Source organism: Salvelinus namaycush, chromosome 26 (genome assembly GCF_016432855.1).
Source record: "Salvelinus namaycush isolate Seneca chromosome 26, SaNama_1.0, whole genome shotgun sequence".
Taxonomy (NCBI): domain Eukaryota; kingdom Metazoa; phylum Chordata; class Actinopteri; order Salmoniformes; family Salmonidae; genus Salvelinus; species Salvelinus namaycush.
Genome location: NC_052332.1, coordinates 20,651,789 through 20,677,945, shown reverse-complemented (window position 1 = coordinate 20,677,945; position 26,157 = coordinate 20,651,789). Strand labels below are relative to the sequence as shown.

General features: G+C 45.6%; 1 protein-coding gene across 1 annotated transcript in view; it reads right to left on the bottom strand.

Moving 5' to 3' along the window:
• The window catches only part of pappaa (pregnancy-associated plasma protein A, pappalysin 1a), a 133,643-nt gene that overhangs the window by 20,399 nt on the left and 87,087 nt on the right, over window positions 1–26,157 (bottom strand). The window contains exons 11-19 of the mRNA XM_038965573.1: window positions 20,412–20,519; window positions 20,068–20,203; window positions 19,682–19,895; window positions 15,244–15,412; window positions 6,548–6,731; window positions 6,056–6,257; window positions 5,628–5,829; window positions 3,097–3,244; window positions 969–1,084 (exon numbers count right to left, since the gene is read on the bottom strand). Coding sequence (XP_038821501.1) covers window positions 969–1,084; window positions 3,097–3,244; window positions 5,628–5,829; window positions 6,056–6,257; window positions 6,548–6,731; window positions 15,244–15,412; window positions 19,682–19,895; window positions 20,068–20,203; window positions 20,412–20,519 — 1,479 coding nt within the window. The remainder of the gene's footprint in view (window positions 1–968; window positions 1,085–3,096; window positions 3,245–5,627; window positions 5,830–6,055; window positions 6,258–6,547; window positions 6,732–15,243; window positions 15,413–19,681; window positions 19,896–20,067; window positions 20,204–20,411; window positions 20,520–26,157) is intronic.

Sequence of the window (26,157 nt, the reverse complement as noted above, 5' to 3'; positions counted from 1 at the left end):
CCAAGGCCCTCATTGGCTAGCGTAGCCCCTGGCCCTATTTATGGTCCGCCTCCATCCAACTGTAGCTAAAAACCTTCAAAATAGCTTTTAACTGAAATGTAATAATTAAGTCCCATTGACTTAAATCAAGTAAAATGAAGCGAGGAAGCGGTGGAATTCACCGACAAATACATTTCGAGACAACAACGTCATTATGGTTCTTATCGTAGTGTATTTCATTACTCTCCATGTGAATTACGCGCACGGGGGGGGACAAAGCTTACACAACGTTTACAGTACGCTTCTGTAAACTGACCCCCCCACCCTTTTTTTGCAATCGCAGCTGCCAATTTAGGCAATCAGTGCAGACTCAATACAATAGCCCTGTCAGGTATATCTAAATCAAACCAGGCTATTAAGGCTTGTAATGGGGTCGTTTCAAAAATTATAGTGATTACTGACGACACGGCGCTTTTGAACTTTTACGACTTGGCCCCGTCGCTGGCTGCGGGTTCACATGAGTTCAGAGATGACTGGCTGGGATCTGACTGTGTTGTTCCAAGCCGCATTGGTTAATTGTGTTGGGATATGCCTGGTAATAGAAGGTTAACTGAATGTAAGTTGGGTATACTGTAGCGGGTGGTGGTGGTGGTGGTATTGGACTACACCGAGCTTGGCAGTACAACACTTCATGTTCCAGAGTCCACTGCAACTCTCGCAGAGGGTTCCTCTTATGTTGTTGTCCCATACTGTCTTTGTCTGTCTGTCTGTCTTTGTCTGTTCCTATCAATATGATGTGTTTTCCGTTGTCGAGCCACCCAAGATGATTTGGCCACAGAGAGACAGTAGGTGGGAATGGCTCGGTCCTTCTGTAGTTCATAATATTACCAGGATATAGACACGCAGTGTAAAATTCCTAATAGGAAGGATCATGAGCAGCAGTGCTTTGTGAAGTATGTCTGTGATACTTGTGACAGACACACACACACCTTGACTTTGGGTGGGTTTCTCCAGTGCTCCTTGCGCATGCTGTCTGCGGTCATGTTGCTAAGCAGGATCACCACATCGCTGTTATTGTCCCTGCACGTCAGCTCACACTCCTCACCTGTGTGTGTGTTACAAAACAAACCCAAAGATATCATCAGTGTCTGCACAAACTGTTCACACATCAAATCAGGTTTTATTCTATTTAGAAAACAACAGTTTAATAAATATCCACTGGGTGATCTATTTGATAATAATAATAACTTGGTGGGTGGTTATAAACTCAGCAAAAAAAGAAACGTCCCTTTTTCAAAGATAATTCGTAAAAATCCAAATAAGTTCACAGATCTTTATTGTAAAGGGTTTAAACACTGTTTCCCAAGCTTGTTCAACGAACCATAAACAATTAATGAACATGCACCTGTGGAACGGTCGTTAAGACACTAACAGCTTACAGACGGTAGGAAAATTAAGGTCGCAATTATGAAAACTTAGGACACTAAAGAGGTCTTTCTACTGACTCTGAAAAACACCAAAAGAAAGATGCCCAGGGTCCCTGCTCATCTGCGTGAATGTGCCTTAGGCATGCTGCAAGGAGGCATGAGGAATGCAGATGTGGCAAGGGCAATAAATTGCAATGTCCGTACTGTGAGACGCCTAAGACAGAGCTACAGGGAGACAGGACGGACAGCTGATCGTCCTCGCAGTGGCAGACCACGTGTAACAACACCTGCACAAGATGAGTACATCCGAACATCACACCTGCGGGACATGTACAGGATGGCAACAACAACTGCCCGAGTTACACCAGGAACGCACAATCCCTCCATCAGTGCTCAGGCTGAGAGAGGCTGAACTGAAGGCTTGTTGGCCTGTTGTAAGGCAGGTCCTCACCAGACATCACCGGCAACAACGTCGCCTATGGCGACAAACCCACCATCGCTGGACCAGACAGGACTGGCAAAAAGTGCTCTTCACTGACGAGTCACGGTTTTGTCTCACCAGGGGTGATGGTCAGATTTGCGTTTATCCTCGAAGGAATGAGCGTTACACCGAGGCCTGTACTCTGAAGCGGGATCGATTTGGAGTTGGAGGGTCCGTCATGGTCTGGGGCGGTGTGTCACAGCATCATCGGACTGAGCTTGTTGTCATTACAGGCAATCTCAAAGCTGTGCGTTACAGGGAAGACATCCTCCTCCCTCATGTGGTACCCTTCCTGCAGGCTCATCCTGACATGACCCTCCAGCATGACAATGCCACCAGCCATGACAATGCCACTGCAAGACAGGATTGTCAGTGTTCTGCCTTGGCCAGCGCAGAGCCTGAATCTCAATCCCATTGAGCACTTCTGGGACCTGTTGGATCGGAGGGTGAGGGCTAGGGCCATTCCCCCCAGAAATGTCTGGGAACTTGCAGGTACCTTGGTGGAAGAGTGTGGTAACATCTCACAGCAAGAACTGGCAAATCTGGTGCAGTCCATGAGGAGGAGATGCACTGCAGTACTTAATGCAGCTGGTGGCCACACCAGATACTGACTGTTACTTTTGATTTTGATTTTGTGCAGGGACACATTATTCAATTTCTGTTAGTCACATGTCTGTGGAACTTGTTCAGTTTATGTCTCAGTTGTTGAATCTTGTTATGTTCATACAAATATTTACACATGTTAAGTTTGCTGAAAATAAACACAGTTGACAGTGAGAGGATGTTTATTTTTTTGCTGAGTTTATTTGTCCTGTTTCACACACGTACAAGTGTGTATTATACGCATGTGTGAAATAGAAATGTGATTTTTGCATATCCCTACTCCACCGGAGACACCCTTGAAAAGTGGGGTCATGGCCAGGGTCAGCCATTATCAAAGGTGACCCTGGAGCAATTAGGATTAAGTGCCTTGCTCAAGGGCACATTGACAGTTTTTTCACCTGCTCAGGGATTTCGAGCTAGCGACCTTTCGGTTACTGGCCCAACGCTCTAACCGCTCGTCCCATATTTTCTATGTCAAGGTCCCAAAATGTAACTTAACCTTAAGACCAGGAATTACTCTGGTCCCTAGTGATGCTCTATATTCTGACAAACATAGTGTATAATATATGGTTTCTGCTATGTCACACACATAGTGCAAATACAGACCTATTCCATGTCCCTTCTTGCAGCTGACTCGTATGCTGGGGTTAAGGTTTTGAGGTAGAGAGCACTGTCCCTTGCTCTGAGGACAGAGCTTGAAGGAACCAGTCCAGTTGCCGTCCTTCCTGCAACGGATCACATTGGTGCTGGGCCCCTGCTTTGCACACACGCACGCACATGCACGCACAGACATGCACGCGCACACACACACACACACCGAGGACATTGAGAACCACCTTCCATACTACCATGAAACATGATAAGAATTGGAGTCTGTAGTCAAGGAGGATTAGAAAGGCTATAATATTGCTCTATCTGTCTGTGTCACAACTATTTTGAAAATCAATGTCGTTCTAATAACTGGCTGTGCTACTTCAGTGGGACTGATGGAGAGAGAGAGAGAGAGAGAGAGAGAGAGAGAGAGAGAGAGAGAGAGAGAGAGAGAGAGAGAGAGAGAGAGAGAGAGAGAGAGAGAGAGAGAGAGAGAGAGAGAGAGAGAGAGAGATCAAAATCAAATGAGAGAGAGAGAGAGATCAAAATCAAATGAGAGAGAGAGAGAGATCAAAATCAAATGAGAGAGAGAGAGAGATCAAAATCAAATGAGAGAGAGAGAGAGATCAAAATCAAATGAGAGAGAGAGAGAGATCAAAATCAAATGAGAGAGAGAGAGAGATCAAAATCAAATGAGAGAGAGAGAGAGATCAAAATCAAATGAGAGAGAGAGAGAGATCAAAATCAAATGAGAGAGAGAGAGAGATCAAAATCAAATGAGAGAGAGAGAGAGATCAAAATCAAATGAGAGAGAGAGAGAGATCAAAATCAAATGAGAGAGAGAGAGAGATCAAATGAGAGAGAGAGAGATCAAAATCAAATGAGAGAGAGAGAGATCAAAATCAAATGAGAGAGAGAGAGAGATCAAATGAGAGAGAGAGAGAGATCAAATGAGAGAGAGAGAGAGATCAAATGAGAGAGAGAGAGAGATCAAATGAGAGAGAGAGAGAGATCAAATGAGAGCGAGAGAGATCAAATGAGAGCGAGAGAGAGAGCGAGAGAGAGTGAGCTTGAGAGAGAGAGCGAGAGAGAGTGAGCTTGAGAGAGAGTGAGCTTGAGAGAGAGAGAGAGAGAGTGAGAGAGATCAAATGAGAGCGAGAGAGAGAGAGAGTGAGAGAGATCAAATGAGAGCGAGAGAGAGAGAGAGTGAGAGAGATCAAATGAGAGCGAGAGAGAGAGTGAGGGAGAGAGATCAAATGAGAGCGAGAGAGAGTGAGCTTGAGAGAGTGAGGGAGAGAGATCAAATGAGAGCGAGAGAGAGTGAGCTTGAGAGAGTGAGAGAGATCAAATGAGAGCGAGAGAGAGAGAGCTTGAGAGAGTGAGAGAGATCAAATGAGAGCGAGAGAGAGTGAGCTTGAGAGAGTGAGGGAGAGAGATCAAATGAGAGCGAGAGAGAGTGAGCTTGAGAGAGTGAGGGAGAGAGATCAAATGAGAGCGAGAGAGAGTGAGCTTGAGAGAGTGAGGGAGAGAGATCAAATGAGAGCGAGAGAGAGTGAGCTTGAGAGAGTGAGGGAGAGAGATCAAATGAGAGCGAGAGAGAGTGAGCTTGAGAGAGTGAGGGAGAGTGAGGGGGAGAGAGTGAGATAGAGAGAGAGAGAGCGAGAGTGAGATAGAGAGAGTGAGGGGGAGAGAGTGAGATAGAGAGAGAGAGAGCGAGAGTGAGAGAGTGAGATAGAGAGAGAGAGAGAGAGAGTGGGAGAGAGAGAGAGAGAGTGGGAGAGAGAGAGAAGAGGGGAGACAGTAGGCAGGAGAGGAAAGGGGGCTGAGAGAAAGAGAATGTGAGAGAGGGATAATCTCCTCTGTCTATGAATCATACTGTACATGCTAACACTGGAGACCCTAACACCCTCTGATCCTCTCATTATAATACAGCCACACACACCGGGACATGCTAATCTACACACCACTGCATCAAAGGCTATCATACAGAGAGATCCTCAGGTCAAGGGCAATGCATTGCAAGGAAGTCTGTGTGTTTTGTGTGAGTGTCATGTACACTGTGAATATGTGTGAAAGCAAGTATGTGACAGAGTTTGTGAGAAAGTGCATGTGTAAAAATGTGCATATTTACTGTACCTGCTTCCACATTTGTGCATTATATCTCCCCTTGCCTAACACATTATTCTCTCACACTTCATAAAGACAACAGATACAGGCGAACAGCTGACAGACGGACAAATGGACAGACAGACAGACTGACAACCAACTAGATAACAGATAGACAGACAGACAGAGACACACGTAAACATAAACACACATATAGACAGTTCCGCAGACAGACAGATAGACAGTTCCGCAGACATACAAAGCACACGGCCCCACAGACAGATAGACAGCCCCACAGACAAACAGACAGACCCATAGCCAGACAGTGAGCCCAAAAGACAGAAAGTCAAACAGACCCAAAGACAGACAGATAGACGGACAGACAGAAAGCCCAACGAACACAGACAGACAGTTGAGCGGCGGAGTAGAGAGAGACAGACCTGCTTGCATGGAGCGGTGTGCAGCGGTCTCACCGTGTGGTTGGCTCTGGGGCAGTTGATCCAGCAGGTGCTGTCGAAGCGGAAGCCGTCGGTGCACTGGTACATGCCGTGGAAGATGGCGGGCGGAGGGTCACAGGTCACCGGTTCGCACGCCCCCTCCAGCCAGCTGCCGTCCTCCGTGCACTGACGCTTAAATGCTCGCCTGACGAACACAGATGAAGACCAAGACAAAACATGTTGGTTTGAGTTGAGTGGAACTGAATTGAGAGGACAAAGACTAGAGACATGCTCCATGTCGAAAGGGTGGGAAAGGCGAAGATCAAGAGTTGGACAGGATAATTTGGATCAATTCCATTTCAAACCCAGTCATTTGAACTGAACTTAAATGTAATTGACCCCAAATGTAAGCCATGTGGGTGGTCGGATACCTTTTGGGCTTGTTGGTGACGTGGTAGCCTGGCTTGCATTTGTACTTGCAGAGGGAGCCCACTTTGAGGCCTGTGTCGTTGCAGCGCTTGGTCTGCAGCATGGCGTTGGGCACATGGGGCGAAGCCGGACAGCGCAGCTCACACAGCGCCTCGGGGAACGACCACAGACCATCCTCCAGACACGTCAGGGTGTTGTTAGAACCTGGGGGGGGGGGACAAATAGTTGAACACAGAGAACAATATACAGTATACGAGATATAAAAAAAGATCCGGTTAGCCATGAGACAGTGTGTGTGTGTTGAGACAGTGTGTGTGTGTGTGTGTGTGTGTGTGTGTGTGTGTGTGTGTGTGTGTGTGTGTGTGTGTGTGTGTGTGTGTGTGTGTGTGTGTGTGTGTGTGTGTGTGTGTGTGTGTGTGTGTGTGTGTGTGTGTTGAGAAAGTGTGTGTGTGTGTGTTGCGACAGTGTGTGTGTGTTGAGACAGTGTATCTCACCTACGAGCTGGGCAGGCTCCCTGCACTGGAAGGTACTCCTCTTGCCATAAGTAGTTCCCTCAGGGAAGTTAAAGTGGGCTGGGTGGACGTGGTACTTGTCTGGTAGCCCACAGTCTACTGGCTCACACGACACCTGCTTATTCCACTTCCCATCTGCACAGGTGATGGTCACTGTTGAGTCCGACTGGAGTGAGGGGAGACGTTAGGAAAAAAATTGAAAATTGGGACAACACACATGGATGCAAGCAGCACACACACACGCACGCACACACACGCACACACACATGCAAACACACACAGACACATACACACCCCCACCCAGTATGGTACATACCGCACACTCACACAGAGTCAGCAACGACACGCAAATATGTCCGTCAATTTAGTGCTTGCTCAACAAGCCGTTGTAACAGGACAGAGCCAAGCAGTTCTTAAATGTCACGCACTTAACTGACTGGGCTTTGTCAGCGGCTCAGGTAACTGCTGATGAAAAACCATTTCAGGTCATGATATCCATCAACGGTCGTATCATCCTAATGCAAAACACATTTAGAATGAGGGAGGGTGACACTTTTCACCAGAACTAGTACACTGGGGATTATCCCAAACACATTTTCTTCCAACTCCACATTGGGAGGATGTTTTGATCCCATCACAGCATTGTGTGGTCAGAAAACCAACTGGGAGGAATGTTGGCACCTTTCGCTTCAGTGACCAGTGATATTCAAAAGAGCCGCTGGACAGACTGCATCTGGACATATATAGGTACACACATGTAGACGCACCAGCGTAAGCACGCAGACACAGTAGGTACCATACCGTTCCTCTCAAAGCCATTCCATCTTTGATGACCAAAAGGTCATATTGTATATCAAGAGACGAAAGTGAAAAGAGAATCTCAGGGTCGTCTGTGTGTCAAGTGTGTTTGTGATTCTGTCTTTTCCAGTAAAAATGTTAAACAGAAAGAAGAAATGGTTTTACCAACCTGGTATTTGGGTAAATAAAACCGTGTCCAGATTTCAGACAGGTCCAGACTTGAATTACATATACAGTGCCTTTGGAAAGTATTCAGACCCCTTGACGTTTTCCACATTTTGTTAGGTTACAGCCATATTCTAAAATTGATTAAATCATTTTTTCCCTCATAAATCTACACACAATAGCTCATAACGACAAAGGAAAAACTGTTTTTTATAAATGTTTGCTAATTTATAAAAAACAACAACTGAAATCAGTGGAGGCTCCTCAGAGAAGGAAGGGGAAATTTCCTCAGTGAAATTTCATAAAAATAGTGAAACCTTAAAAAAGTTATCCTTTATAGATAAAACTATACTAAATATATTCATATGTCACCAAATAATTTATTAAAATACACTGTTTTGCAATGAAGGTCTACAGTAGCCTCAACAGCACTCTCTGGGGTAGCACAATCAAGTGAAGTTAGGAGAGATTAGATTGCACAGAACAAAGCAGCAAGGATTGTTTTAAGGTGGAGATATGGTTCTTCTGTTGCAGTCATGCACAATGATCTTGGTTGGTCATCAATTGACAAGATAATTGAAAAAAACATGCTTATTTTATTTCATAATATACATAATTTAAAACGGCCGAGTTCTATTCACAACGGTATTCAGTTGGTAAGAGACAGACATTCCGTAAATACTAGGAATAGATTGTCCACCATTTATGCGTTATCTAGACAGAAAAGAGAAATAGGCAAAAGAACATTTCGATTTAGAGCAATAAAGAAATGGAATAAATTAACTGAGCAAACCAGAAACCTTTCAATATATACATGTAAAAATTATTTTAAAACCATTTAAATATAATACATAGAAATGTTGTGGGACTATAGTAGATGAAGAATCAATATTTTTTAGATTGAGTATTTATTGGGTCATTATGTTAGTATATTATGTATGTTTGTAATAGTGTGTTATATGTGAAAATGTGTTCGTATTATAAATTGTATTTTAATGTTTAAGGACTCTTGGAAGATTAGTCCAAATGGGGACTAAAAGAGATCCAAATCAAACCATGGTGTAGCCGGAGGACAGCTAGCTTCTGTCCTCCTCTGTCTATCGAGGAAGAAGCCACTGTCCTCACCCCCTCCCATAGACATATATGGTAATTATGACCACTTCCGGAGGACGTCCTCCAACCAATCAAAGCTTTTGCAGTATGACATGTTGTCTATCCAATCAGAGAATTAGGATCAGAGAACAAACCTAGTCAGTTGTTTTGGGATTGTGCCACAGAGCATTATGAGGGTTTTATGTGTTGAGAGGCTTGATGACATTGTTGGATAGAGATTATGAGTTTAGAGGGAGAGTTGAGCATGTTTTTATATTATTCAATTCAAATTATTTTTTTCAAATTACAGGAGATGGAGGAGGTATATTATATGATAGTTTTCTTGGTTTTAGAACTTTATTTTTGTGTTCATTTAGTGCAATTTATTTAAATTTGCTTTGCTAACTTCAGCAGCTAGCTAGCTACCAGCACGAGTATGCAGTATTCTCCGCCAGAATGGTAGAATGGCCAACGCTGCCAAGAATGTTGTGGACTTTTTGTTGAAGAACCCCTTTCATTCTCTGTGGTACACAGAAAAGGTGCGTATTAAAAGTGAGGGTCGACCTCTGCCTGAGATCAGTTTCATGAAGACGGATGAAAAGGTGAGGGCGTTCAATACCAACTTGAATCAAAAGTATAGCTTGTTAGCGTGAAGCCACGTCTCATCAACTGGCACATTGAATGTTTCCCCTCCAAGCACTGTGAGTGACCCTAGCAATTTTCTCTCATTACTGTATGTAGAGTCAATCACATACACAAAAACAATCACATTATTACACATCAATGATTTTACTCCTTGCTTGGACTAACTCATTCTTAGCTATTTTGTCTAACTATGTACAGTGTTGTCTTATAGATTTTTGTCTTCCCAGTCCAATCCTGTCCTGCACTGAAGTCAAGCCTCTGAACACCTCAACTCATGCCTCATACCCTCATTCAATCACTGCTGTGATCCCTTCCCAACACTGTGTAAGTAGCCCTCTCATTCCCATTCCCCATAATATTGTACTTTAAATGTCTTGATTAAATGCTTTAGGTTAAAATAATTAGTTTTTGACAATTTTTTGAAATACACTTTTTCGTCTCTGTGCGTTCCGCGCCTATACCGTGGTTCTCCCATTCTCCTAAATAGTTAAAGTCACCAGCCTCCACTGACTGAAATACCACAATTTTCAGACCATTTACTTAGTACTTTGTTGAAGCACCATTGATTACAGCCTTGAGTCTTCATGGGTATGATGCTACAAGCTTGGCACACCTGTATTTGGGGAGTTTCTCCCATTCTTCTCTGTAGATCCCCTCAAGCTCTGTCAGCATCGATGGGTGGCATTGCTGCACAGCTATTTTCAGAGATGTTCGATCGGGTTCAAGTCTGGGCTCTGGCTGGGCAACTCAAGGACATTAAGATACTTGTCCCGAAGCCACTCCTGTGTTGTCTTGGCTGTGTGCTTAGGGTTGTTGTCCTGTTGGAAGGTCAACCTTCGCCCCAGTCTGAGATCCTAAGCGCTCTGGAGCAGGTTTTCATCTAGGATCTCTCTGTACTTTGCTCCATTCATCTTTGCCTCGATCCCGACAAGTCTCCCAGTCCCTGCTGCTGAAAAACATCCCCTCAGCATGATGCTGCCACCACCATGCTTCACAGTAGGGATGGTGCCAGGTTTCCTCCAGATGTGACGCTTGGCATTCAGGCCAAAGAGTTCAATCTTGGTTTCATCAGACCAGATAATCTTGTTTCTTATGGTCTGAGAGTCTTTAGGTACCTTTTTGGCAAACTCATAGCGGGCTATCATGTGCCTTTTACTGAGAAGTTGCTTACGTCTGGCCACTCTACTATAAAGGCCTAATTGGTGGAGTGCTGCAGAGATGGTTGTCCTTCTGGAAGGTTCTCCCATCTCCAAAGAGGAGCTCTGTCAGAGTGACCATCGGGTTCTTGGACACCTCCCTGACCAAGGCCCTTCTTCCCTGTCTGCTCAGTTTTCCCGTCGGCCAGCTCTAGGAAGAGTCTTGGTGGATCGAAACTTCTTCCATTTAAGAATGATGGAGGCCACTGTGTTCTTGGGGACCTTCAATGCTGTAGAACTTTTTTTGGTACCCTTCCCCAGATCTGTGTCTCAACACAATCCTGTCTCAGAGCTCTACAGACAATTCCTTCAACCTCATGGCTTGGTTTTTGTTCTGACATGCACTGTCAACCGTGGGGCCTTATATAGACAGGTGTGTGCCTTTCCAAATCATGTCCAATAAATTGAATTTACCACAGGTGGACTCCAGTCAAGTTGTAGAAACATCTCAAGAATGATCAATGGAAACATGATGCACCAGAGCTCAATTTCGAGTCTCATAGCAAAGGGTCTGAATACTTATGTAAATAAGATATTTCTGTTTTTTGTTTTAATACATTTGCCTTTTTTTTTTTTTTTTTTTTTTTGCTGTTTTTGCGTTGTCATTATGGGGTATTGTGTGTAGATTGCTGAGGAAATTGTTTTATTTAATCCATTTTAGAATAAGGCAGTAATGTAACAAATATGGAAAAAGTCAAGGAGTCTGAATATTTTCCGAAGGCACTGTATACATGCTTATTTTTAGTGTGACCAAGGTTTAAAGATCACAAGCTGGGCTGTGTTAAAGTTATGGATCTGTTGTTTCATATTTTTCCCCTCGCATATGTTTCCATCTTACATCTTGATTCTATTATATGATACACCAAAAAAGTATAATGTTTCGTTGATATAAATCAGTTATTTTCACATTTGTAAAAATAACATATGCATCACATATGACAGAGTGCAGAACAAGATGGAGTTCGAATAATCAATCAATGAATATTGGAACACTCTGACAAAAGCCTCTACACAATAATACTATGACTAATGGCTGGTGTTGGCACATCCAAGTGTGTTTCTGTGTGTGTGCGTGTGTGCTCTCAAGTGTGTGTGTGTGTGTGTGTGTGTGTGTTTACGACAGTGTATGCTCAAGTGTGTATACAGTTTGTGTGTTTGGAGTTTCCTTCTTTAAAATCTTTACAGTTGCCTCTCTCTCCTCCAGAGTTGGTTTAACAACCCCTGGCTACTAGGCCTAATTCAAGCCAGACAGACAGACACACAGTCCCATCCCCTTTCTTCTCACCCTACCTCACCTTACCCAGGCTGACCCTACATATAGTATAACACTATCTACCAAGAATGCAGTTAGGCTCATACAGAACTAGCTGTACTGCTGGCATCTCTGACAGGACTATTGTTGTCACTCCAAGCAGTAACTGGAGTTTCCCTACAAAACATCCCAGTAGTATCAGACATACTATTGTATACCACCTGGAAGAAATTGGCTCTTTCAAGTACAGAGTTGAGAGTGTGGTTGTTTTTCTTGTTCCTCTTGCCGTCAGGCCAGGAGTTTTTTCCTTGACCATGTGACCTGACAAGGAAACACTCCTGGCCATAATTCTAACACACACACACACATACACACACACACACACTTTTATAGTGTTAATTTCATTAGCTGTTGTACAATATGATATAAAGCACTGGGCCTTTAAGGGACATTCCACTTAACTCCTCACCCCAATAACTTCTCTGCCGATCAGCCTTTTATTTCGATTATGCATTTTACTAGAGTTTTCTTTTTTCTTCTTTACCCTCTAACTCACCATGTTTTCCTTCATCTTTGTGTAAATCCCCAATCATTTGTTTATCTCTCTTAAAAATCTGATTATGTTTTTTTTTGTATGGTTTTGTTTTATAAACATTGAAAGTGGGAGGTACCTACAAGCCTATCTGGGTTTACATGTATATTTATTCAGTTAGCAGACGCTTTTATCCAGAGCAACAAACAGTAGTGAGTGAATACAATTTCATACTTTTTTTTTGTACTGGTCCCCCGTGGGATTTGAACTGACAACCCTGGCATTTTAAGCGCCATGCTCTACCAACTGAGCCACACGGGGCCTTAACTCTCCTGCACATGTTATTTTTGTTTACGTTTTAAACATTTATCATATTGTTTTGTTTTTTCTTGTGTGCAAATAAATAAATACAAATAAATAAATACAAATAAATAAAGATTAATACAAATAATACTGTAACAGATGACATTTAGAAAGTAACCTACCCAACCCTGCACCCACACAACCCCCCCACCCCCTCTCCACACACACAACCCCCCCACCCCCTCTCCACACACAGGTTATCTGCGGAGACATCTGACATACAAACGGATTGCATTATAAAAACACAAATAGGCGTGGGGCAACATATTGTTTTGGAGATAGCATCATCTGAGAGGCGGAGTTCCCGTAAACACTTTGACACCGGTGAAGCAAGAATGTAATCGGCTAATGAAAGGAGATAGGATTGTGCTTCACACTGCACTTTTTAACCTCTAGAGCACAGGGACCAGAGAGAGGAGGAGAAGAGGGGGGGATGAAAAGAAGGAAGAAAAAAGAGAGGATGACGTTGTATTGTCCCCAAGTTACAACAAGGGAAGGGGCATCTGAGGTGAGCTGGAGTTGTCTTTCTTTCTTTCTTTTCCCCCTCTCTTTTTTCATTCCCTCCCTCCCTCCCCAGTCCTGAATAATTGCCCCTGCTGCAAGAGCCTTCAAATAGAGATTTCTCATGTAGTTTACACACCCTCTCCCACCCCCTCTCTCCTCCCTCTTTCTCTCTCAAGTAGATCCTTCAATCCTTCATCCCTAAGCGAGTTACCATTGACACATTAATCAACATCATGCCCTGTCAATTAAACGTAATGCCGTTAAGTCTGATGGTCAGATGGTAATGAAGCGAATTTCTCACAGCTGGTAGTAACATATTTCATCGTGTAATAGACCTGAACAGCTTGCATCCCAAATGGGCCACACTAATTGTTTGTTTACATACACCAAAATGCTTTTCAACTGAAATGACCCGTACCATTCGTGTGTTGGTGCATACGTATATGGGCGTAGTGCTGACATGCTCGTGAAAAGAGAACCGACATACACGAAACACACAAACACCTAGCCATATGGACATGATGCTCCTGAGTTGTGTATGTACAGTATAAGTCTGACTATGCATACACATATACACAAAGAACAACTGTGTGTGTGTGTGTGTGTGTGTGTGTGTGTGTGTGTGTGTGTGTGTGTGTGTGTGTGTGTGTGTGTGTGTGTGTGTGTGTGTGTGTGTGTGTGTGTGTGTGTGCGTGTGCGTGTGTGTACAGTATGCTCCCCTTGCCCCCTGCTCCAGTCAGATCCCCACATAACCACTTCCACATGTTCATCCTCACCAACATAAAACCAGTTGAGGTGGTGCTCCATTATGTTAATAGCCAGAGAAAACAGGAGGGAGGGCCCCGGTACTGACGCTGGAATCCAGACCCAAAACAAAACATCATTCATTCACTCCTTCTATATGGGTCACTCCACCTCACTAATGTAATTTCTCTCTCTCTCTTTCTCTTTCTCTGTCTTGTGTTCTCTCACTCTTTCTTGTGTTCCCTCTACCTATTTCTCTCTCTCACATACAAACAATCCTGCTCTCTTTCTCTCCCTCTGCCTTTCTCTCTCTCTTTCTGCGCCCCTTGTCTCTTCCTCTCTCTCCCCGGCTCGCTCTCTGTCTCCCCCCTCCCTCTCTCTCTTTCTGCGCCCCTTGTCTCTTCCTCTCTCTCTCCCCGGCTCGCTCTCTGTCTCCCCCCTCCCTCTCTCTCTCTCTCTCTGCCTGTCTCTCTCTCTTTCTCTGTGTGTGTGTGTGTTTTAGGGAGCATTAATTGATTAGCTTGCAGGTCTGTTAACAGAGCCTGGGAGGGGGATAAAGCTCTGGTGCTGTTGTCTTTACGAGCCCTCTGTGGGAGTGAACGGGTTTTACTGCGTGGCTGTGAACTAACATCTTTGTTTGTTTAGGGTGGTTTGTGCTTGCCTGCATGCTTCTGTTTTTGGTGTTTGTGTGTCAATGTCTGTGCTCCCCATCTGTTGAGTGTCTGGTGTGTGGGGGTTGATGCTGAGACATCTTGGTAACCTGAAAGCTCTTGCTCCAGTAGCGTGAGAAATGCTCACACATACGTGTCTCACAGGGATTTTTGTTTGTCCTCTGCACAGTGTCGTAATGCAAAGTAATGATGTTAGTACACATTCAGATTTGTTGCAGTGTATTTCATCTCAGCAAACACCACAAACATACCCATTAACACACAGACACATACAACACTCTGTGAGGATGACTTCACTGTGTGAGTGGGGAGGGAGGGAGGAGCTGTGGGAGGGAAGGCAAGAAGGGAGGGGGGGCGCAGTGAGCAGAGAGTACCTGGTGATGTCATCATCCCAGTGAAGCAGAAATACATAGCTATTGTTGCAGGTGATGGTGCAGCGTAGAAAGACTAAACATAGATATTGTGTGTGTGTGCCCGTGTGTGTGTGTATGTGTTTGCTTACACGTGAACGTGCATGTGTATTTGTCTATCTGCGTGTGTCAGTGCGTATGTGTGTGAGCGTATGTGTATCTGTGCATGCTTTTGTGTGAACATATATATGTGTGTGTGTGTGTGTGTGTTATAAAATGTTTGCTCTGAGGTGCATTTGCATCCGTGTCTCATTTTGTGTGCGTGTGTCTGACCATGTGGGCCCATGTGTCTGCCTGTGTGCATACCTGAGTCTTGATGATGTCATCGTCTCTGTGGACCTGCAGGACGTAGCCAGAGTTGCAGGTGATGGTGCAGCGAGCTCCGTTGAAGAAGCCCAGACTGCTGCACTTGAGCTCTGCATTGCGGATTAGCGGATCCTGGCAGTCGATGGCCTCACACGAGTAATGGACACAGCTAGCGGGACACACACATGCACAACAGGGGAGAATTGGTACCCGTATAATAATGCACATAGTAGCTACATATATACTGCATGTAAGGGGGTATATAGGACACAACTGGAGCAGGGAAGAAAATACAAATAAGAAAAACTTCTCAGAATCAGAATCAGCATCACAGTGTGGCTGCAAACACAGCCAGACACATCCCACTTAAATTCACATGCACAGTGGATGGACGATCCATACAGTACAATACAAAGTACACACACACACACACACACACACACACACACACACACTGTGCCACACTGTATTCACCTGGCTGCCCTAGAAGTGGGACCATGACAGTGTCCCGAATGGCACCCTATTCCCTACACAGTATGGTGCACTACTTTTGACCAGGCCCATATAGGTTACCCATAGGACTCTAATCCAAGGTAGTGCTCTCTATAGAGAGAACAGGGCACCATTTGGTACGCTGCCATGAGGCAATGCCCCACAGAACTTCCTCCCAGACCTCATCCAGTACAGTCGTCCAGACATACAGACTAGTAAGAATAATAAAACAAAGAGACTCTTAAAACAAAACAATGACACATTTAGGGTTTTAGTCGTAGTAGGTCTTGACTTAGGCGATGGGCTTCCACAGCTGACAGGCCAGGGGGTTGAGGCAGTTCAGAAACCATATACTAGTGGAGGGAATGCTGATGGTACAGGGACGGAGAAGCGTCAGTCGAATAGACAGGCATGAGTTCTTCATCAGGCACCTTCGCCGTGTCCACCTCCTCCATTGGTTAGGCTGGATCATCAACTCCCGAAAGTGTAGCACCAACCTGGATGATGCTTCGGTGGCTGTAGGCTACACATCGGTACCAGTCCGGTACAGTCCCCATATGAGCATCAACCTCCACATCTGTCTTCATTATAGCATGGAGAACACACAGCTAGATATAGAATGTATCTCCTCTTTCCATGAAGATTCGCTGTGTTAAAAAGATGGAAGCTACCAGAACCAGCAGTAAGTGTCTTGAATCAGCAGTATAGGGCTGCTGCTTTGGAGGTAAGATTCTCTGGGGCTAGCTGCTCAGTTCAGGCTGGGCTGAGGTTAGGTGGAGTAGCTACAAGTTAGCAACAAGGTAATGCTTAGTGAGACCCCATCGTGCTGTATAAAGGCTAGATAGATAGATACCTTGTAGCTGTGTATCAGCAATCTCACTGGAGCAGTGTTTAAAAGAACACAAGACACAAACACATTGAAAATAGATGGGATCAAATAAAACAAAATTGGAATGAATTAATCAAGAATGTGTTCACATATGGCCAGAGTGAATGTCTGTGTGCTTGCATGTGCATGCTTTTGAGTCTGTGTGTCCAGATTTGTGTGTTTGTCTCTGTGTCTGCACACACACGTGTGTGGGAGTGTGGTTGATGAATTAAGAGAAACAGGATATTATAAGCAGACTACAATGGCAGAGTCTGGCCAAGCACTACGTTGGTAGCAGTCAGCTGACTTTTTTTCATGCTCAAGGAATGCGGGGACGCCCGAGGCTGTCTTTTACAACAGTCGGCCTACTGTAGGCTTCCCCTATGAAGCTCGAAGAGGGAAGCTGAGTACCAAGTGGCACCCTGTTCCCTATGTAGTGCACTACTTTTGACCGGCAGTGCGCTATACAGGGAATAGGGTGCCATTTGGGACGCAGATGAAAGAGGGCATTAGAAAAAAAGCGTTGCTGAGGAAGTTTGTTCAACTCTGCTGTGATGTACGACCGGAACATCTCTTTTATTCTCCCTCTCTTTTTTGTCTTCCTTTCTTTCTGTTACCTTTTCTTGAGCTCTCCATCTTTCATCCTCTAATTGGTACCTCTATTGTTCTCTATCTCCCTCTCACAAACCGTATCCCTTTTTTTCTTCTTCCATTCTCCCTCTCTCTTCCCCACTTCTCATCCCCCCTCCCTCCCTCTCACTCCCCCCTCTCTCTCCCTCCCTCCCTCTCATCCCCCTTCTCTCTCCCTCCCTGCCTCTCATCCCCCCCTCTCTCTCCCTCCCTCCCTCTCACCCCCCCTCTCTCTCCCTCCCTCCCTCTCATCCCCCCCTCTCTCTCCCTCCCTCCCTCTCATCCCACCTCAACAACAAACTCGGAACCTCTAAGCGTATAGAGAGAACTCAGAGCAAACGTAAACCGACACTCACTATAAATCCAAACTCCCCGCTTGAGCTACAGTGTTTACATTTCAGTATCCTTAGCTGAGAAGGTGGAAAGAAATAGGCTTTATAGTCAGTTTAACACTGAGTTGTTTTCAATCCACTTTACATTACATGAACCACAAGGCATACAGTATTTCCAGTTGTAAGTATGGTTTCAGCTATGTCTCTGATTTTTGGGGGGATAAATTACAATGGCATATACATTAAAATGGAAAAACTATTGAAAAATCAACAATAGTCTGAAGACTACTACAAGGGGCTACCACAAAGTCACTCTCTCCCTTCCAGCATCTCATCACTCAAAATCTGAACCTTCACTGGAGACAAGGACAAACGGGGAAAAAGACTCCACTCACACTCAAACAATCTGCCAGTACCCCTCAAATCCTCTCGTTTAAAAGAAGGGATGAAGAAGGGAAGGACTAGAGAGAAGGAAAGAGCGTGGAACATAAGACTGAGTCACGTTAATAGCTCCTGTTGTTAACAACTTAGGGAATAAGGGACTTGGTGTTTTGTAGCGGTAGAATTATTACGGGAAATCGGCTGTTTGGTTGGAGAGAGGGAGGAGGAAAATGAGGAGGAGAGCAAAGAGAAGGGAAGAAGTAATAGGTAGTAGGAGAAGAGGGGAGAAGAGAACATGGAGGAGAAGAACTGAAAGAGGAAGAGAGGGAGAGGGCAGGGAGCGAAGGGAGATGGAAGAAGAGGGAGGAAGGGAAAAGGAGGGAGAATGAAGAGAAAGAGAGGGTGGAGGAGAAATGAAGGCCAGAGAGTATGAGGAGAAAGAGGAAGAGCGCTCTAGCTTAAGACTCCCTGGACTAAATCCCTTCTAGAGACTCAGGGGCCTTGGGGGGAGCAGTAGAAGCAGGGAGCCGCCAAATAGATCATATTCACACAGTCAAAACCACCTTGGATATGGCTCCCGCTGAGCACAACAAACCCCAAATATGCCAATACAAGGAGCCATAATACTAGGCAATTACTAATTACTAATGAATGAACTGATCCTCTGGGTCGGCATGGAAACTCCCACCACCAGCCTCCCACCAGAGCTCTGCTGCTGGAACAGTCAAAAACAGGATACGTCCCAAATGGCACCCTATTTCCTATATAGGGCACCACTTTTGACCAGGACCCATAGTGCACTGTGTAGGGAATAGGGTGCCATTTGGGATACAAACCAGTTGTCGCACAAACGGTCCAACAGGAGGGCATGAAATGTGCACTAGTACATTTGTTTGAATGGTTTGAACCTTCATTCATCACATGTTTAGTCTCATTGAGATGAAATGTCTATTGCAAAAGAGATCTACTTCATTGCTTTTGCTTCTTGCATGTGATCTATTACAATTGTGTTAATAAACTATGGATTCAATTTTATATGGACCAGGGAGGATTTCTTCACTAAGACAATGAAATGAGCTACAGGTATGGTATGCTTGTTGGAATTGGGGCTAGTAGTCTACAGAGCATCCAGAATGTTTGCTAAGTAAATCTACTGTATCAGAACTCAGTACTGAAATATTCTATAGCAAACCGAAGAAATGCCACCACACATATCAGTAGTAAGCTAAATGACACCAAGTGAGTTGTTGAATTTGACAACTCAGTAGAATGGGTCACAACTCTGAGGAGGGCAACTTGTCTTTGTGGCATCAAACAATTTCCTGTCGAGAGCAGATAAGTCCCACCATCCAATTAGCTTGTCTCGTTTGCTTCACTGGCAAACAACAAAAGCCACAAATGGCCCTATTTTTTATGACAGCCCCCTGACAAAACTCTTTGAGGCCTGTGTGTGTGTGTGTGTGTGTGTGTGTGTGTGTGTGTGTGTGTGTGTGTGTGTGTGTGTGTGTGTGTGTGTGTGTGTGTGTGTGTGTGTGTGTGTGTGTGTGTGTGTGTGTGTGTGTGTGTGTGTGTGTGTGTGTATGTGAAAGTGCTCAAAGTGCTCATGCTCATGTGCACATTTCCTTGACAGATTTCCCTACACATTTCCTTCTACATGCATGCAAAACAGTGATCCTTTGAAAAGCTTCCAGTGTCTCCCGTTTCTCCCCCTGTGAACTCCCTGCCCCCTCCTCACCTCTGACCCATGGGGTTGTAGATCTCGTTGCTCTGGCACCCGCTGATGGTGATTGGGTCAAAGAACTGGAAGGAGCGCAGGCCCACGCCAGAGATGGCTACCAGGTGGGAGCGGAACTCGACCAGGATGGACTTGGTGTGGTAGAAGGCCACACTCAGGTCATGGCTCACTGGGATTACCAGGGGGTTGGTCCTGCAGCTCAGACGCCAATCGCCTGGAAGGAGGCAATAGGGAGAGGGAGGGAAGGAGATAGACAGAGGTAGGAGGGATGAAGAGGAATGCGGGAAGTCAGAGATATAGTTCAATATGAGATTCCGAACAACGACTACAGTGTGTTTAAGAGATCTTTCCATGCTTCTACAGTTCCGTAGGTTGTATCTACAGACCTAAGCTGTGGATGACCTCCTTGGTGTCCACCAGTTTAACAGTGATGTTGCACTGCGTCTGGTCGATGTAGCCCGTACCATCTGCAGCTAGGTGGATTATCACAGCAGCAGCCACCATGGGGTGGGAGAAGTTGGCCTGGACGAGGAGGGAACACTTACTTTCAGTGCTCTAAACTATCAACACTATACACATTCATATAGGGCAGATGACTATCTGGAGAAATGCTTAGGTAAGTTAAGCTTTTGCGTAAATCTTCCAAACGTTGATTTAGGTCCACATGGGTCAGTCTCAGCCTTTCGCCCACCCATATCCCATGATCTTTAACCTTTGGCCTGTGACCTACCTTGAGCCAGTACTGAGGGTATCTGGAGGACTGCAGGGCCTCTCTGCAGGGGAACCAGGCGTACTGGGACACTCCGTCAGAAAGGTCAAATACCTTGGACTGGCATGTCTGATAACACACACAGAGAGACAGAGACAGAGAGACAGAGAGAGAGAGAGAGAGAGAGAAAGAGAGATGAAGATTGTTAGTTACCCCAAACATTTCACAATATTTGCACATAATAATTGCACACATTTTGTGGAAAAGAAATGTTTCTGAAAATGTAAGATATTCTTTGTCTTTTACTGAAACAAGACATTTGCATGTTGATTTTCAGATTATGAATCAAGTCAATGTAAATTGGCATCATTAGAAAGTGTCTATTTTTCTCTGATGTTTCTCTTATTTTGTTGCCTCGTAAGTTAAGATGTGTTTAAAGCCCTGGCAACAGGGTCATTCCTGGAGTTCTGTAATAGTGTGAGGAAGTTGCTAGGGAAAACAAGCACGGCACACATGGCGGGGCAGTGTAACACACAAAGCAAGTTAATGCACTGAAAAAACAGTCAGTCTGTGGAGAGGGGAGCTTTTGATCCTCTCTCTTTATCTCTCTCTTTCTAAATCTCTCACTCTCCATCACTCCCTTTTATCCTTCTCTCCATTACTCCCTTTTATCCTTCTCTCCATCACTCCCTTTTATCCTCTCCATCACTCATTCGTTCGTTCTCTCTCCCCAATCCCCTCTCTCTACCCCTCCACCCATTCACTTTCTTTCTCTCCCTATCCCAGCTCTTTTCAGACTCAGAGCCAGATGTCAACTCATAAGGCCTGAACACTTTCTGGCCTTATGAGTTGACAGCTCTATGTACTTCATCCTCTCCACCTTCCTCTGTATGAGGGCTGCTTAGGTAAGGAATGGCACAGAGGTGAGGCTGTTTGTGTTTGTTGTCTCTCTTCCCAGTGCAGAGGGGTCATCTGAGACCAGTAGAAGCTGGTGAACCACGTTGGAGATAGCGATGGGGGGAAAGAGTACAGACACAGGCACAAGGACAGTTTCCCAAGGATGCCAGTGAAATCCGACACCTGTAACCAGAGACGTCCACCCTGAGCTAGACAACCCCGCTGCTGTGATGAAAACTACCCAGAAGCCCTTCAGGCAATCTATCTGTCCCCTGGATCTGCCGATGTGACAGTTATGGATGGACAGAGGAGGGAGCTGAGGTGGCAAAGACCAGATGGCCTGCTCACAAAGGTTCCCAGCCACCCGTGTGTTTGTTGGTTTTTGGTGATATTCTTCATGGTGCTTCTCCCTTAAATGCACTGGGGTCTGCCGGTGTCTTGTATTGAGAGTTGCTAGGGCTCCTCTTCCTGCTGCAGACCAACCAGAGTGAATATTGCACAGGTGACAGCCAACACGGGCCAAACCAATGACTTATTTATGTAAACACAGGTGGCACTGAGTCCCCCCCTGCCCCCCACCACCGGGTGTTTTTATAACACCCCACCGTTTTCAACAGACAGAGCCAGCGCAGTGTTATCACATGCCAAATCTCCTCTCTAACACACATCCATAAAGAGCAATGCCGGTAGGAGGGATTCACGAGCCTCCAAAGTCCTGTTACTCCCCAGCATCCTCCTGTACAATGGCAAGAGTCAAACTAGTCCAAATAAGATTTGTCATTCATTTGATTTGGTCATTAGGTTGTAAATATAACCCGCAACCTCAACCAAGGACTAACCCTTAGGTAGGAGGTGTGTGGGTGCGCTCGTGTTTGCGTGCGTATGTGTGTGTGTAGAGGGGCGACGAAATGTGTGTGTGTGTGAGTGTATACATATGTGTGTGTGTGTGTGTGTGTGTGTGTGTGTGTGTGTGTGTGTGTGTGTGTGTGTGTGTGTGTGTGTGAGGGGTATGGGGGGAGTCTAAAGCGGAAGCACACAGAGGACCACATAGCAGGGGCCTTGCATCATGGAGTAAACCACAGGAGAGCAGCCAAGCAAGGTCTCTAACATAAGCAACACACAGGGAAAAATACAGCAATAAAACAAATGGCGGACAATAAAACGTCGGAGACCGCAACTTGAGAGGGTACATCGGAAAAGGGAAAGGATAGGGAAGAACAACACTCTGGAGTCTAAACTTAGAGCCCTTTTGTTTGCGCTCCTTTCGTTATGGCAGTAAAAAGTCCTCTGCCCGCGCCGATCGACTAAATTGGTTGACTACAGCTACAACATTACAGCACGAGTTGTTGACAAAATACTATTTTAGGTCTCTGTGTTGCAAGAGAGAGGGAGAGAGAAAGAGAGGCAGAGAAAGAGAGAAATAAATATAGAATGAAAGAACCAAAGAAAAGCATTGAAGCGTTACAAAAGATGAGAATAACATTGTCTTGATGATTACAACCTTCTGCAGTTTCATCACCGTTGTATCAGCGTAAAGATAAGGCCACGTGATCGCAGACCGCTTTTACTGACACGTCTCAAGGGGGGCTTGCTATATGCATAAACAGAAGGAAGGAGGGAGAGACGGCACCCGTTTCTCATCCTCAAACACTGCACCCCCTTCTTGTCCCCTCCACTCCACCCCTCTTCACCCCCTGTGTCCCTTCAGCCTCTGCGCAGCTCAAACTGGGTGTTTGGAAGTAAATTACAAGCAAATAACCTAAAGCCTAGGGTTCCCTGAACAACTCAGCAGCAGCATTGAGGAAGGTGCTCTAAGCTCTGCGCTGTTGTGTTTCCCCCCTCTAACCCTCCACCGGTCCTTCATTCAGACCAGCTGTCTGCTTACGAGAGGCGGCATGGCAGACAACAGCCAGCCCCCGGTCTGCAGACACATGCTGTTGTTTGTAAATCACCACTTAAGATAAAAGGAGGAAAGAAGAGACGAGGGGAGTCAGGCAGCAAGCAGAGCAATCTCATTGTGTGAGAGAGAGAGAGATTCCAAGGATGCAGGTTGGCTGCCCTAACCACCACACGGTAACAAGCTACGTGAGAAAGCTCCATTTGAAGGCTCTTGCAGCCAGGGCAATAATTCAGGGATGTGTTTAGAGAGAGAGAGAGGGAGAGAGGGAGAGAGAGAAAAGAGGTAGAGGTAGAGGTAGAGAGAGAGAGAGAGAGAAGGAGAGAGAGAGAGAGAGAGGGAGAGAGAGAGAGAGAGAGAGAGAGAGAGAGAGAGAGAGAGAGAGAGAGAGAGAGAGAGAGAGAGAGAGAGAGAGAGAGAGAGAGAGAGAGAGAGAGAGAGAGAGAGAGAGAAAGAGCAGGGGAGAGAGAGAGAGAGAGAGAGAGAGAGAGAGAGAGAGAGAGAGAGAGAGAGAGAGAGAGAGAGGGAGCAGGGGAGAGAGAGCAGGAGAGAGAGAGAGAGAGAGAGAGCAGGAGAGAGAGAGACAGAGAGCAGGAGAGAGCATGGAGCAGCAAATGGGACAGTCTGCCTATTAGCGCCTGTTCTCAAAATGATCCCCCACGAAAGACGAAAGACGTAGAGAGAAAGAGGGAGAGAAAAAAAACACAGAGCCAAAGAAATAATGATGGTCTTAATTGCTTAATCTGCCTCTACCATGGCGTTTCCCGCTGCGCTGGAGATCGGCTGCCAGTGGGTGACATTAGGTAACCTCTGCAGAGGGAAGCATTAGCCACAGCCAGGCTGGGAGTACAGAGAGGCACCAACCATAGCACCAACCTCACCTTTACACCAGACACACACAGCCAGGCTGGGAGTACAGAGAGGCACCAACCATAACAACCAACCTCAGCCTTAGACCGAAACACACAGTCAAGATGGAAGAGAGAGGGCCACAACCATATCCTACCAACCCCAATCCCAGGTTTATAGCTATAAACACAGTCAGGCTAGCTGGAACAGAGAGACCCCAAGTCTAACCCCAAACCCAACAGTAACCTCAGCCACCCAAGAGCAGCCCACTCTTGCTGCAGAGTGATGTCACACTTCCTCTTTCTCTCTAACCTCATGGTCATCCTGCAGAGGAGAGTACCTGCAGCATCTCTCGGACTACTCATGGCTGCTTCAGTTCATCAGTTGAAAATAGCCCATACATATAAAACTTTACATTGATATGTATAAATGGCATCTAAACAAGCCAAAAATGTTGCTATGTTGCTTCTCAACAGAACGGTCCATATTCTGCTCCTGTGTATTGTAAATGCAGCTCATGAAAGGCCTATTCAGGGCGAGGGGTGACCCCATTTGGCCTCTCAGGATTGGTCATGAAAAGTGAAGCTTTGGAACACGGCGCCCTAGCTGACTACCTCTGGTTTCCTCTCCGCCCGCCTGCCCCTCCCTATGTACACTGGATTCAACACACATTACAGCACATTTGGGGAGCGGATTTTTCTTATTTGGCCACGGCTCCCAAATGTGTTTATTTATTTCATCGAAACACATTCAGTAAACAGCTGCTTGGCTTCTTTTTCTTTTCTTTTTTGTTCATCCCCGCTTTGTTTTGTGAAAATTAGCATAAATTAGAGCTCCATCGGGCCGGAAGGAGTGAGCATCTGTGAGACATTTGCAGGTCGAGTCCTGTGCGAGGTTCAAACCACCATCGTTTACTGGATGCTGGTGAGTGCCTGATGTGTGAGGTAATGTCCTGTCACCGAGGAGAAATGGCTCCGCGGCCCCACCCTTACAGCCAGGCGCACAGTCCCATTGGCCACTGAGCTAATAACGGGGCTTATACGGCCATGCTCCAGCCTCCACAGCCCAGCGAGTAAGCTGAGGGCAAAGCAATAGTGTGGTCCACCTACTCCCCTGATCTCATCTGTCAAGACCTAAGCAGTGGCTGGTGCTGAGACCACAGAAGCAGGGTTGGTGGGTGCACCAGTGGCAGGCCAACCAGCCGATCGCAGATTGATTCAGATGGCGATGGATTCCTCGGGCATGGCCTTTTCTGTCAAAATTCCACCGTCACATCAATGTCCTTCACTCAACGGGTCCAACACTACGTGTTAACAGCTGGAAATGTAAATAGGGGCTGCTGATACCTCCAGAACCCGACCTGACGGGGTTTCCAGATGGTCCCTTAATGATAATTGAAACGGGAGAACGTCGGAACGTCATTCGTTTTTATTTTATGTTACCACATGCTTATGTCACTGTCTGCGAGCCTGATGAGGAGTGTGGTTTGGAATGGGTTTATAGCGCGAGGGAAACGTGGTCTTCTTTGTAGCTCCTCAGTGAGAGAACAGCACGGAGCTGTCAGCTACAGCTGGTCTGTGTAGCTGCCTGCGTACGCTGCACTTCTGGGACTCGGAACAAAACTACTCCGGTGAATGTTTCCTGCTTTTTACTAGCCATACTCTTTTCTACTCCTCCTCTTCTCTCATTTTCTTCTCTCCTGCTCTTCTAGTTATGGTGAGTTACCTGAAGGGCTGCGCTGTCTTAGATTCCTGCGAGATGGAAGCTCTATCTATAGCTTCCATAACTCCCTGCCAGTGCACATATATTTGTGTGATGTGTTAAATGCCTGGGTTTCAGCGTCCTATCCAGGTGATTATTCGTGGCGTGATCGGACTGCTCCTAATGTTATCCTGTAGTCTGCCTGGGATCCATTATTGAAAGACTGGGGTTCTCTAGGGCTCTGGACCGGGGTTGCGTCAGAGATTGCTGGGCAGCATCCATCCCCTGAGAAATCACCTGGCTCAACATTAAATGGTTTACTGTAATATGCGCTGCTGGTTGCTAGCTCTGAGCCCAATTCCCCAATGAATTACCCCCCCCCCCCCTGGATTTAACCCAGCTAAAATAATTATACCATGGTGT